General features: G+C 43.6%; 1 protein-coding gene across 1 annotated transcript in view; it reads left to right on the forward strand.

Annotated features, from left to right (window-relative positions):
- The first annotated feature begins 572 nt into the window (after positions 1-572).
- Positions 573-15,413, forward strand: part of HECTD2 (HECT domain E3 ubiquitin protein ligase 2) — a 128,057-nt gene continuing 113,216 nt past the window's right edge. The window contains exon 1 of the mRNA XM_073685557.1: positions 573-976. Within this exon, the coding sequence (XP_073541658.1) occupies positions 821-976 (156 nt within the window). The 5' untranslated portion in view covers positions 573-820. The remainder of the gene's footprint in view (positions 977-15,413) is intronic.

Raw genomic sequence — 15,413 nt, forward strand, 5'->3', positions numbered from 1 at the left:
CTCAACTATGCAAAACACACTCAGCCCTGCACACACACTCAGCTCTGCACACACACTCAGTCCTGCACACACACTCAACTATGCAAAACACACTCAGCCCTGCACACACACTCAGCTATGCAAAACACACTCAGCCCTGCACACACACTCAGCTATGCAAAACACACTCAGCTATGCAAAACACACTCAGCCCTGCACACACACTCAGCTTTGCAAAACACACTCAGCTATGCAAAACACACTCAGCCCTGCACACACACTCAGCTGTTACGCACACTCAGCTCTGCACACACACTCAGCTCTGCACGCAAGTCTGCACATTCAGCTCTGCTACACAAGCATGCACACTCAGCTGTTACACAGACTTTACACCCTATTACATGCAATATCAGAGCTACCAGTTAATTTGCAATCACAATGTAGACCTACACAGTTTTTCTGTAGTTCTAGCACTATAACTCCCAGCAGGCTCTCACAGCCTCAGTGACATGTCATCCTGGGAGCTGTAGTGCCTCCCGTCACCTAAACACATGGAACGACAACAGCAGCGCTGACTCCGCCCATGTGGTCATGTGACTCTCCAAGTGCCCATGACGTCACTGAGGAGCTCTCGCTGGCTGCGCTCAGCATCCAGTGTAGTGAGAGCAGAGTTCCTTTCATGGGCAACTCCGAGCAAGAGGCAGAGCGCGCTGGATGTGCCCCACGGGGGAGCCGCTGGCCACCTGCTGCTAGCCCGTGCTGCTGACATGTCTGCTGCAGGAGCGGCCACCAGGAGGGCTCCTCCTTCTGCACCCGGCTCCTGGAGTGTCCGCTCCTGTGCATGAGGTCTGCGGCGATGAGGATGTCTCTGCAGAGCTCACTGTCTGCCGGATCTGTGGAGAGCCAGATGGAAGAGGAGCAGCTGGGACCCCCGGAGGAGAAGCCTAGGGACAAGCTGCCCCCCATCCTGTGCGCGGCCAGCGCAGCCACTGCTGGGGTAACTATCATCGGGGTCCAGTCCGGCCCCATAGCAGCCCCTAAACCCACCACCTAAAAGTGCAGACCCCCCTGTGCTGTGTGCCCTGATCTGCCCCTGGGAAAGCTGGAGACTGACAACACCGAGCACTGCAACTGCTAAAGTGATTGTCAGCAGCGATCCTGGGGTCCAGCCTGTATACAGAGGGATGAGAGCAGGGAGCAGAGTACTGCTGATCTGGTAGTGTGTGTATGTATGTGTGTATATAATATATATATATATTGCTCTCTGCTATCAGCCATTTAGCCTGGTTCCAGTGTTCCAATAATGTCCACAAGAAGATTCCCTGCCCCGTCATCTGTTACTTTATCTCCAGCGTTGAGAACCTCTGTCCATTACCTGCATCTTATGTCTTATGAAATATTAGAAATATATATAATTGTTACTGAGTTTCCTTCACACAAGTTTTTTTTTTTTGTGTTCCTTTTTGGCTTGAAAAAGGACTGAATAAATAGTATGTGTAGTTTATCGTTTAAATAATATTTATCAAAATAATAGTTTAATAATTTATTCTAATATTTTTGGGCTGTTATTTTTCCCCAGACCATTGTACCATGCTGTTCTATATTGGAGCCTGTGTCTGGGGACGTGCACAGTCTTTTTGTTATTTTGGAGCAGAAACTGAGCGTAAACTCTCCAAAATCCTCCTCAAAAACTTGGGAGTTTCTGCTCCAAAAACTCAATAAAAAGACTCGGTGTGCACATACCCTGAAAATGCCTGTTAAAAATTATACCTAGAGAATGCGTGTAATATTAAAAATGGCCCAAAAAAGGGGAAAAATGCAACTAAAACGATGCAAAAATACCCTTTCACACATACAAATTTTCTGCTGTGGATTTTGCCACTGATTTGTAGCAAATCTGCATTAAAATCTCCAAAAAAAAATGTCACCTGTATTTTGATGTAAATTTTCAGCAGATTTCATATCTCCGCCGCAGGCCATCTCCACTGAAGGTTTCACGGCAGCATGTGAGTCACATTTGTTAAAATTTCATCCACTTTTTGCCTCCCACAAAGCTAGCTGCAAAATCTGCCACTTATGAACATTCTGGAGCATTTCATCTGCTGGTTTTGACGCTGCACAGATTTCTGCTATAAAGCCATGTTCACACGATCAGTATTTGGTCAGTATTTTCCATCAGTATTTGTAAGCCAAAACCAGGAGTGGGTGATAAATACAGAAGTGGTGACGTGTTTCTATTATACTTTTCCTCTGATTGTTCCACTCCTGCTTTTGGCTTACAGATACTGATGTAAAATACTGAAGGTGTGAAAGTGGCCTAAAAGTGAAAATTGTTCTAATGTAGACATGTCTCCATGGTGACAGACTACAAACAACCCCAGTGTAGTCTGCTCTCCCTTCCATCTGTTCTGTTTCTCAATAACATTCTGTTATTGCGGGGCACAATCTGCCGGGTTTGTTTGTAGTATGTTACCGCGGAGACATGTGTCCGTAACCGTATATAGTAGATGAGAGCACAAAACAATGGGTTCAGTATTTCATGTCTTATCGATTTATTATGTTATTTTCATATTTGTCTTATTTTTGGCTCATTGAGACCATATAAAAGAGGCTGCAGAGGTGGATCTTTACTTTGATCAGTAATTAAAACTGCTGCTATTTTCTAATGTCCCATATAAAGTTTCAAAATCTGTTTGCGGTTATTGAAAACATTTATGTTTCCCTTCATAGTCAGTATATATGGGAATTGGAACCAGTGTAAATGTTTTTATTTGTCCAGTGTTGTGAAATATGGGAGCACTATATACCCAAAAGGAAATCCAGCTGACTGTGTAATACAGCGTATCAGGTTTATACCGCCCTGTATTAACAGCATTAGCGTCGGCTCCAGGCTGATCCTGCCTGCACATACAGACTAGCAGTGTGAGCAGGGATCGCCCCCTCCGAGTGTAAATAAGAATATTGTATTGTTACTTGCAGAAATGTATATTATAAACGTGCATGACTTTCTATTATGTTCCAATTTAAGATTTATTCCCAGCATTAATGAGAATCTGTCAGCAGGTTTTTGCTATGTAACCTGACAGCAGCATGATGTTGATTCCAGCGATTTATCACCTACTGGGCTGCTTGCTGTCATTTTGAAACAATCAGTTTTCTCTGCTGCAGATCTAGCAGAACTCAAATGCTGAGCCCTGTATAACCCCGCCCACACCACTGATTGGCAGCGGGTGTACACTGTGAGCAAGCTGCTAATCAGTGGTGGGGGCAGGGTTATCTAATGATAATCTCCTGCTGATAAAACACTGATTATAAGAAACTACAGCAAGCTGCTGAGCAGGTGACACATCGCTGGAATCAAGGCCTCTGCCCCTACATTATGCTGCTGTCAAATTACATAGCAAAAAGCTGCTGACAGATTCCCTTTAAAAATGATCACTGATCTAAATGTATATGATCAGTTGCAGATTTGTGGGGATGCATGCCGATCTTGAGAACATGAAGTGGTGGTTGTGCTTGGTTTTGGCATCAGTTTGGATCCCAGTGGTTGGACTCACTGAACTGCAAAATATTACCTTTCCTTTGAGGCTGGAGCTACACGACTATATTGGCTACGTCACAGGTTGCATGGCCGAAGATCGCTATATACCACTGCTTCATCGCAGCATAATGCAAATGAATGGGGTTACACCATAGCAAGCAGGTCACAAAGTCCGAAAAACCTGTTGGATTTTTTTTGCAACTTGCTTTTTGCGGTTTCGGTACCTTGTGGGTCGCAATGTGTCTCCATTCGCCTGCATTATGTAGAGTCAGCGGCATAACTCGAACACGATATCCTTTTTATGCTTTAGTAAGACTGGAAATCCCTTCTGCGATCTCTCATGACACGAGCACACAGTGAGGTTGCAGGCGTTTTTCCCATACGATTCTGCTGTATTTCTCCTGTAAAAGCTTTAGATGCTGATTTTGATGCAGATTTCACCAGATACATTGCAAAGTGTGAAAACTGCAGAAAACAAATTGGGACGCTGTAGATTTAAAATCCACGATGCATGTCCATTTCCATGGAGATTTGTTTTTTAAACTTTATTTTATTTGTAACTTTTTTTTTTTTTTTTTAAACAATTAATAGGGAAACATGGATATATTATTGTCACAGATGAAAAAATGAAAATTGTAAAAGAATACAAAGCGAATTATCTCGTGGAGATTTTTTTCTGTTTCATGTGGATAAAATTTGTTGCTATTATAATACACTATGACTTTTCGACCTACAAATCAGGATTTGTAAATATGCTGCCGACTTCTTTTAACTAGATTTGTGCCTGCACCTAAGCATGTGTGCCTAAGGTGTCGCCCTTTGGGTACTTCAGCTTTAATTTCCTTTTTATTGCTCTTTTCCCGTCTCTATTATACAAGACTTTGCTTTTTTTTTCTCTTATATGAAAATAACAAGTTATTAAAAAAACATCCTCCCAGACAACAAGCTGCCGCTTAGTTATTGAGAACACATGCCGAGAACGTGGCAGTTCGTCGTAAGTCGCAAGGAGGAAATCTCTGGGACATTAAAAAACTCTTTAAACTGAGTGCACAGAAAAATCTATCAGTGCAGTAAAAACATGTCTAAAGATGGTATTAAAGGGAATCTGTCAGTATGTAATGTAATCTGAGGGCAGCAGGAGTTGGGGCTGAGACACTGATTTCAGTGATGTGTTGCTTATTAGGCTATGTCCTGTAGTTTCAGTGCTATCAGTGTTTTACCAGAATTGTGGTGTAAATCGCTTTGAAAAGTCGCATAATTTTTATAGAACTCAAAGTTGTGCAAAAATGTTGCAACTTTTTACAATTTTCATGCCACAACTTGTCATATTGAACTGAGCTGTTCCTTACTCCAGAAATCTTACTCTAGTCCCTGACTGGAGTAAGATTTGTGGCGAGGAGCATGGAGGCGCACACCAGTTGGCAGATGCTTCATTAAGATCTTGATGAGTCGGGGCCTATATGTTTCCTATGGTAGATATGAGCTGCGGATCAGTGTATGGGATCATTTCATAGGAGATGCTCTTTGATTTTACGGTTTTCTCTTATCATATGGACTTGGTATAACGTTTTCTCCTTTTTTAGCTTTTCCAAGCACTAAATGAAGCCTTGAAATTGTGGAACAATTTATTTGCTGTACGAGCAGTTTCCTTGGAGAGATGTGTCTGATCACACTGATATTTTTCTGGATAGTATATTCATTTGACTTCGCTAAAACGTGTGTTCCCGTACTTTTGTCCATATAATCATTGACTTCAGGTCATTCAGCCCCTCGCCGTGCCGTCTGTCTTTACTAACAATAGTGATAGAGCAGATGGTTCTACAGACATCACTGATCCCAGCGCGGTCCTGTAATAGGACATCAGCAATGTGACAAGGCCTTTCATGACATTTCTTCCCTCCTGAATATTCCACCATCAACTGTGATATTATTGAGAAGTGGAAGGAGCCGCATCATCTCTGCCACAAAGTGGAGACCACGTAACATTACAGAGTGGTGTCATCAACATTCTGCTGACTCCATAACTGCAGAGACCAAACCTCATCTGGTAGGAACATCTGCACAAAAACCGTGCACCAGGAGCTTCATAACATGGGTTTTCATGGTTGAGCAGCTGCAAGCAATCCTTACATCACCAAACACCATGCCAAAAGTCAGATGGTGTGGTGGCCGCCACCACTGACTCTGGAGCAGTGGAAACCTTTTCTGTGGAGTGATGGATCACACTTCTATGTCTCCAGGTCTAATGGATGAATCTGGGTTTGGTGAAGAATGTTACATGTCTGACTGCACTGTGCTAACTATACAGTTAGTTGGATAATGCTATGGGGCGATTTTTTTAAGAATTTTTTTTTTTTGGGGGGGGGGGGGGGATTCCTTGGCCAATTGATGGCAGGGCTGTGGAGTTGGAGTCATGGAGTCAGTATAAAATGGACCAACTCCAACTCCTAAAATATACACTGCTCAAAAAAATAAAGAGAACACTTAAACAACAGAATATAACTCCAAGTAAATCAAACTTCTGTGAAATGAAACTGTCCACTTAGGAAGGAACACTGATTGACAATCAATTTCACATGCTGTTGTGCGAATGGAATAGACAATAGATGGAAATTATTGGCAATTATCAAGACACCTTCAATAAAGGAGTGGTTCTGCAGGTGGGGACCACAGATCACATCTCAGTACCAATGCTTTCTGGCTGATGTTTTGGTCACTTTTGAATGCGGATTGTGCTTTCACTCGTGGTAGCATGAGACGGACTCTACAACCCAGGGAAGTTGCTCAGATAGTGCAGCTCATCCAGGATGGCACATCAATGCGAGCTGTGGCAAGAAGGTTTGCTGTGTCTGTCAGCGTAGTGTCCAGAGGCTGGAGGCGCTACCAGGAGACAGGCCAGTACACCAGAAGACGTGGAGGGGGCTGTAGGAGGGCAACAACCCAGCAGCAGGACCGCTACCTCCGCTTTTGTGCAAGGAGGAACAGGAGGAGCACTGCCAGAGCCCTGCAAAATGACCTCCAGCAGGCCACAAATGTGCGTGTGTCTGCACAAACTGTTAGAAACTGACTCCATGAGGGTGGTATGAGGGCCCGACGTTCACAGATGGGGGTTGTGCTCACAGTCCAACACCATGCCAGACGCTTGGCATTTGCCACAGAACACCAGGATTGGCAAAGTCGCCACTGACGCCCTGTGCTCTTCACAGATGAAAGCAGGTTCACACTGAGCACATGTGACAGAGTCTGGAGACGCCGTGGAGAGCGATCTGCGGCCTGCAACATCCTTCAGCATGACCGGTTTGGCAGTGGGTCAGTAATGGTGTGGGGTGGCGTTTCTTTGGAGGGCCGCACAGTCCTCCATGTGCTCGCCAGAGGTAGCCTGACTGCCATTAGGTACCGAGATGAGATCCTCAGACCCCTTGTGAGACCATATGCTGGTGCGGTTGGCCCTGGGTTCCTCCTAATGCAGGACAATGCCAGACCTCATGTGGCTGGAGTGTGTCAGCAGTTCCTGCAAGATGAAGGCATTGAAGCTATGGACTGGCCCGCCCGTTCCCCAGACCTGAATCCGATTGAGTACATCTGGGACATCATGTCTCGCTCTAACCACTAACGTCACGTTGCACCACAGACTGTCCAGGAGTTGGCGGTTGCTTTAGTCCAGGTCTGGGAGGAGATCCCACAGGAGACCATCCGCAACCTCATCAGGAGCATGCCCAGGCATTGTAGGGAGGCCATACAGGCACGTGGAGGCCACACACAATACTGAGCCTCATTTTGACTTGTTTTAAGGACATTACATCAAAGATGGATCAGCCTGTAGTGTGTTTTTCCACTTTAATTTTGGGGGTGACTCCAATTCCAGGCCTCCATTGGTTAATAAATTTGATTTCCATTGATGATTTTTGTGTGGTTTTGTTGTCAGCACATTCAACTTTGTACAGAACAAAGTATTCAATGAGAATATTTCATTCATTCAGATCTAGGATGTGTTATTTGAGTGTTCCCTTTATTTTTTTTGAACAGTGTATAATAAATTGGGTACAGTAGTTCAATACCGTTTATGGGGAATATTTTTTCATAAGAATTTGGGAAAGTTATGAAATGTCCTATTCCTGATCTAAGGGTCTAGACTTTTAGCTGAGATGAAGCTGGGCTACAGTAAATTTATCACTTAAGCATGAGCCATGTATGAGGGAGTTGGAGTCGGTGTCATGGAAATTGAGGAGTCTGAGTCGGAGGTTTGGCTTACCGACTCCACAGCCATGCATTTTGGACAATTGTATTCTCCCAGTTTGGGCAATGCGCTGTTCTATTCCCTATAACTGTGCATAAGGTCCATACAGAATTGGTTTGGTGGGGAAGTACATAACCGGCCAGATCTAATCAATCACCTTCGGGATGAACTAGAAGAGAGATTGGGAGCCCGGCCTCTCCTCCAACATCCAAGTTTGACCACAATCACAAATGATCTTCTTGATGAACGGACAAACACTCTCACAGACACCTCCAAAATCTTGTAAAAAGTCTTTACAGAAGAGCTGAAGCTGTTATAGCTGCAAAGGGACCATCTCCATGATAATGCCCATAGGTTCTAGAATGGGAGATCAGAAAAGCTCCTCTAGGTGGAATGTATAGGAGCTACATTACTTTTCTCCATATTGTGTATAGAAGGCAAATCACTTGTAGGATAATTCCATATGATATGGCAGAATGTCTGTTATGGTTACCCTCACATATTGGGAATGGTGGTCCTTTTTGTCTGAGCTTCTTTACCAGTGTCTGGAGGAAGACTTGTGACCATGGCTGTTCCAGACATTGGGCTTTGTAAATCAAAACTGTCTCACAGAAAGAAAAGACAGTTTCTGCTGGGTGACCTCTTACTGGTTCCTGTGGACAACATTGGCATTTTGTGTAAGGCCACTTTTCCACATGAGCCCATTGACCATGATCCCTTGAACTTCCTCAGCCGGCATTTTGGGCTCCACTTTTGATTACTGGGCCTCTGCGGTGCCATGAGTGCCGTCCAAGGAAATTTTCAGAACCCTGGTCCTTGTCCAGCTGCCGGAGTAGTGATGTGGACTCCGGACCAGGGACCATACCTTTTACAGTACCACCTCTCCCCACCCCGGGCATTTGCAACCTTATCAGCACAACATGGGATACAAGTATGATTTCTCTTTCACTGGATCACAAAGGTATGTTAACATTTCTGGTTAAAAGGTGTTTTTTTGGCTTTTGTCTGTAGAATATTCAGAGGGGAGCAATCAGCCATGCTAATATAACAAATGACCGGGGCAGCATGAGTTGGCGGCTGGCGCCAATATGACAGACATGTATGTTACATGCTGAAATGTTGGCGAGGGACAAGGTTACTATGATGTCTGGTCACAGTTATGTCTCCGCGTGTTCCCTGCTCAGATACCCAAACATTTTATTTTTTTGTTCGTGAAAAGTTCTGCTTTGCTCCAATATATTTTTCTATATCCGTTTCTTTTTGTTCCTTTAGGGGACAAAAAGATAAAAAATCTCATCAGGTGTACGTACAGCTTGCTATAAGACCGCTCCGATATCTGTACTATGAGGCTAGGTTTCCATGTTACATCAACAAGAAGATTGGGTCTGTTTTTAAAGGAACTGCAGAAAATAGTTTTCATTGTTAAAGAGAATCGGTCAGCAATTTTTTTGCTGTCTCATCTTAGAGCAGCATGATGTACGGGCAGAGACCCTGATTCCAGTGATGTGTCACTTGCTGGGCTGTTTGCTGCAGTTTTGCTAAAATTCATTTTATCTCTGCTGCAGATCTATCAGTTCTCTGAATGCTGAGCTCTGTATAACCCCACACACCACTGATTGGCAGCTTTCTGCCTATGCACAGTGTACACAGAAAGCTGCCAATCAGTGGGGGCGGGGTTATACAGAGCTCATGAATATGGAGGACTACATGGCAGCAGGTTTACTAGTCCTCTGGTGATTCATAATGTTCTGATAAAACACAGATTTTATAGAAACTGCAGTAAGCAGCCCAGTAAGTGACACATCGCTGCAATCAGAGACTCTGTCTTTACATTAAGTTGCTCTGAGATTAGATGGCAAAAACCTTGACAGTCTACAATGACTGCTCAATTGTGTAGCTAAGTAGCAGTTTTGCACACTAGCATGACAAATTAATTTGCATTACACTGCGTAATGTTTAAAAACTGCGCCTCGCTCTATGTTGGAGCAGCTTCGGTTGCATTGATGGTGCTTATCAGGTGTAGTGCAACTGCAATGTTTCCATCACATAACTGGGAGTTATTTGCACATTATATTTCCCGGCGAACATTGCATCTCCTACAAGTCTCTACCCTAGTTTGGTAGTCTCCTGAAGGAGAAGCTTTATCCCCATAAACCATCCATTGAATGGCTGCTGTTCTACTACTTTGCACTAATGAGGTGCAAGAACTTTGAAACAGCTGTTTGCAAATTGAGGTCTTTTCTTTTTGGAGAAGTTGATATCCCACGTAATTAAGCAAGACACTTTAAAGGTCCGACAATGCTATTAATCTTCAGATATAACGTTAATCTGCGGTAATTGTGTTATGAAAGTGCCCGGCCACTATACTGAAACTGTGGCACATGGGAGAAAATGAACTTTATTTTTCCCGGGAGCCGCCGGCTTTCAGTCATGCACCCGTGCCCGGAGCAATTACAGTCACCGCTCATAGCACTGAGAGCGGCGGCTGTAAGCACACCCCGGCACTGACTGACTGACAGCCAGCTGTGCACTGATGCTCTCAGTGCTGTGAGCAGTGACTGTAATTGCCCCTGGCACGGCTGCATGACTGAAAGCCGGAGGCTCCCGGGAAAAATAAAGTTCATTTTCTCCCAGGTGCCACACTTTCAGTACAACAGCTGGGCACCTTTAAAACACTATTAGGGTATGTGCCTTGATGCGTACCAGCCTGCATCCCCAACGCTGCGGAATAGTCGGCGGCGGCTTCCGCTCTGTACGCAAATTAGTGGCGCAATTTTTTTTTTTCATTTGCAGACTTTCCTCAGAGGTTAGGTCTATGGGGAAAGCCTGCATGCGGACCTGTAAGAGAAATTGAAATGCTACCGTCTGGAAAGAGGTGCCGCAGGTGCACGGAGACGCATAGTGGACATGGGATTTCTACAAATCCCATCCACTATGCCGGAACACCTGACCGCTTCGGGTTTGACGCTGCATAACGCAGCGGCTCTGGATTGTGTGCACGTACCCTCAACCTGCAGATTAACCTTAATTCTGCAGGTTAATAATGTTATCAGACATGTCAGGTTCCCTTTAAGATAGGTGGCACTAGAGTTCTTGTTCTGCTCCTATGTGAAGGAGCGGTTTCCATTAGACTACGACAGACTTGTTGACCGCAAAGGTCCCTTTTGATTGACTTCAAGCAATTGTGATATAGAAAATATCTGAAAAGAATGACACTACTTAAAATAACATTCAGCACAAAAAAAAAAAAAATCTGTTCTCTTTTTTTTTAAGACCTGTTGAATTTGATTATTTCTTTCGAATAGGAATTTAAAATCGCGTTGCATGACCCCTTATCTTACAATTATCTCATCACTTTTATTTACATACAATTTAAAGGGTTTTTCCGATTGTATTTGGGAGTGGTGCAGACTTCTGATCAACGAAACATGCTGTAGATGTAAGCTGTATACGTCATTTTTTAACCCTATGTCACACATTGCACATGTCCAAGCCTGAAATAGGCCAAAGGTATGCTTTTGAAGGTTTTTAAGACCATTTTTGCATTAATTGACCTTAAAATCACTTAGATTGTGACTTTCTCATACTTTGATCAGTGGCTCGCACACACTGTGAAGGTAAAAATTGTACGTGTTTTCTTTCGGTCTTTGTGCCCACCGAGTGGAGCAGGAAAGTTCTGGTGAGTTGCTAGGAGCAGCGGTGATGGAATTCTCCCGCAGTCACTACTTGATTAATAGTGTTAGCTCATCGCCATAACATGAACATGTAGGACTGCAATGTTGGAAAAGCAAACTATCCAGGCAAAGCGTTACTACCGGACATACCCATAAAAACTCATGTCATTCCTTCAGAGGCTATACTGGAAATATTCAGTATATTGCAGATTTTTTTTTGTATAATTTGAATATATGGACAATAAAATTGGGTTGTTAGAAAGTAAACACTAATGAACATGGCAGAGCTGCATGTAGAAAGGCACAACTAGTCCTGTCTGCCTTCATACACCGCCATATGGTGCCACATGTGGCACTCTACTACTGTTGGAATAGCTCGGTAATACAGCGTCCAACAAAGCATTTATAGCTAGCATTTATTTTTTTCGGTCAGATTTGCATGAAGTATAGGATATTGGAGACATACGGAGGAATAGTAGGGCCCTATAGAGCTTAATGGGTGGCATATTACAGTGCCAAAGAACTCAGTTTGTACAAAGCTGTAATACGCTTGTATGTATGATGTGTTCGTGTTGAGCTAGAATTGATGAGTTCTTAAAATCTTGGCTCCAAATCTAACCCTTAATAGTCATACATCTTCTAGTCTACAATTTAGCTATCATACTTTTTGCAGAAAATTTGCTGGCAGGAGGCAACAGGCTTGTGTCATTACTTAGGCCCTGGGCGCATCAATGAGTTAAAGGGACCGCCCGAAACACAAATTAATTTAATTCTAAATCTCTATCTATTTAATGGCATAATCTAATCTGTTTTCTAATATAGTTTAGTTTAAAATTCTGTATCCTTCGCTAACTACAGTATCTAAGTGCTTTATTTTATGATGACGCTTTGTTTGAGAACGCCAGTGCATGCTGGGATACCTGAACTCTCATCAGGGTCCAGAGGCTGTGGTCACTGCCACTGCCCCCCTCCCTGAAACGAAGCGTCATCAGTGAACTTACAATGTGTACAATGACAGTGCACTCTCTTGTAGGCTTAGATCAGAAGAAAAAAGCAGACGGAAGAGTGCTTTGTCAGTGTGCTTTGTAAGAGGATTACCAAGTGTGCAGAGACCAGCGCCGTACCCACTAGTGATCTCACTTGCGGCGGCAGGCGGCGCTGGTCTCTGCAAGTTGGGTATTTGTCTTACAATGCACACTGACAGTGCACTCTCCTGTCGTATTGTTTCTTCTGATCTGAGCCTGCAAGAGAGTGCACATCGCACAGTGACAAGAATCAACTGAGCATCCGTTGGAATTCACAACCGACACATGCTCTGTAGAGCGTGGACTAGCCCAGCCACTGACATGGACGTCACTGACTTTTCATTTGAGTATCCCAGCATGCACTGGGATTCTCAAACAAAGCGTTAGCAAAAAGGAAGTATTACAAAAGAAAACCCAAAATAAAGCATTTAGAAGGAAGATAGAAGAATTTTTAAAGTATATTAGAAAATAGATTAGATTATACCATTAAATAGACATTTTGAATGAAAATTAATTTGTGCCAACAGATTCTCATGATTGGTGGGACATGAGCAATTGGGCTCTTTAACAGTCATCTTGTGCAAAGGTGATATATTTGATGGTATAGCTATTTAAGCACCCACCGGCATACATAGGAGAGGCGTTTTTGGTGTGGAAGGGTTCTGCAAATGTGGCGTTGTGGAAGGGTTCTGCAAATGTGGCGTTTTGCACCATCCGTTTCTATGCGTTGCGCACCAATGTGCCCATATAACAAATCACATGGGAAATGTGAGATTTCTCTTTAACAAGCAGAGCCTTTTGTGAATGACTATTGAGTATTCTCAGAATCCCAGGTTTCCTTGTGCTGCATTACCAGGTAGCGCTGCATTATATGAGCACAGCGTCACCTGCTGGGCTGAAGTGAAACCGCGCTGTTTGCCTTTATCAATGCTTCGCAATCTAATCTTTCAATGCAGATTTGCTCAGTATGAGTTTCTTAGCCTCCTCTGTAATGTATGGAGACGTGTTCCTGGAATTGCTACATGATTACTTTTCTTCCTCTGTAACATGTGCAGCCGGCAGCTTTTGTGTTGCCCTCCACGTTCTTCACGACTCGGCAGGCGATACGGCACGCCACCTTCACCACAATGTGCCATACAGCTGGAGAAACTCTGGCAAATAAAAGGCCCACTCCCTTATTGTTAAGGCATGCAGGAATCTGCGGTGTTCAGGAAAAATAGATTTCTCACAACGGGTGTTGGGTTTTAATGCAACTAATGTATTATTTTTTTTTTAACTAGTTTTGACTCTTACTATAACACATAGACATAAGCCATCTGTTAATAAAACTCTAAAAATCCAAGAAAAACAGAAACTTTTTTTTATTATTTTTTGTCTTTTATTTAAGAACCTTGTCCGAAATTTTATGAATTGAGCACTGGTGTTATATTCTGCTTTTTAACTAAGGAAACCCTCCAATGGAGTACCGACTTCGTCCTTGTGTAGTAGCGTACCGCCTAACATTTTTGTTTGTTAAAGAAGGTCATTGGCAAATGAGTGAATGATCTATATTTTTTTGCGTGTCATACAGAATGTGGCCAGCATTATGTATATCGTATACTTGCGGTCACAGGACTGCTGGTACCGAAGAATCCGCGCAGTGTGCGCAATGTGAGGATTCACAAGTCTACAATCACAAGAAGTGACTGCAGACTTGTAGCGTAAGATCGAACAACCCCTTTAAGAAATTGTGTCCACCACAACGATCAACTGAAGGGTCCAACTAAAATAGTTGAGTAGCTGATGTTTTTGGAGAAAGTTCATCAAACAAGACTGCAGTGACGCTATCTTTGCCAATTCGAACACATTAAATTTATAAGACTAGTGAATTACTTCAACTCCAAACATTTGCTACCTACTTGGTTGCAGCTTTTTATACATAACTGGGGCAGGTTTTTGCTATTTAAGAGAGCAACATAATGTAGGGGCAGAGACCCTGATTCCAAGGATGTGTCACTTGCTCAGCTTTTTGCTGTTTTAATGCAATCTCAGTGTTTTATCAGCAGGAGATGATCACTAGAGGACTAGGTGGAGCTGATGAAGCAAGGTACCAGTCACCGCAGGAGTCCTCCTTATCAGAAGGAACTATAGGACAATGTCTACTCCCTTTCTAAGGCCACTATCAGTATTCGGTCAGTATTTTTTCTCAGGAGTGGGAGCCAAAACCAGGTGAGGAACAATCAGGGAAAAGGTATAATAGAAACAAGTCACCAATTCTGCATTTATCACCCACTCCTGCTTTTGGCTCCCACTCCTGAGAAAAAATACTGACCAAATACTGATAGTGGGGCCGTGGCCTTACAGCCTGGGACGTATTAGTACGCACAGGCTGTAATCCCCCGGTTCAGTGAGGGCTCCGGCGCTGAGCCCGCACTGAACCGGGCACATGTCAGCTGATTATTACAGCTGACATGTGCCCGCAACAGCCGCGGGTGGAATCGCGATCCACTCGCGGGTGTTAACATGTTAAATGCCGCTGTCAAACTCTGACAGCGGCATTTAACATCGCCGCGCCGGAAGCGCGTCACTTACCCCGCCCATCGGTGACCCCGTCGCGTGATCGCGGGTCACCGATGCATGGGCATGACAACCCTGGGTTTGCAGCAGACCCCAGTGGTTGTCATGAGCTGATTGCTATGAGCGCCACCTAGTGGTCGGCACTCATAGCACAGGAGCATTTCTGCTACATAGAGGTGATCTGCTGATCACTTCTATGTAGCAGAGGCGATCAGACAAGTGCTGCTTCTAGTCTCCTATGGAGACTATAGAAGCAAGCAAAAACTGTAAAAAAAAAAAAAATAAATAAATAAATAAATAAATTTAAATATTTAAAAGAATATAAAAGTTTAAATCACCCCCCCTTCGCCCCATTCAAAATAAAATAATTAAAAAAAAAACAAAAACCCATGTACACATAT

Source organism: Phyllobates terribilis, unplaced genomic scaffold (assembly GCF_046119375.1).
Source record: "Phyllobates terribilis strain yellow unplaced genomic scaffold, ASM4611937v1 Scaffold_5__5_contigs__length_657084704, whole genome shotgun sequence".
In the NCBI taxonomy this organism is placed as follows: Eukaryota; Metazoa; Chordata; class Amphibia; order Anura; family Dendrobatidae; genus Phyllobates; species Phyllobates terribilis.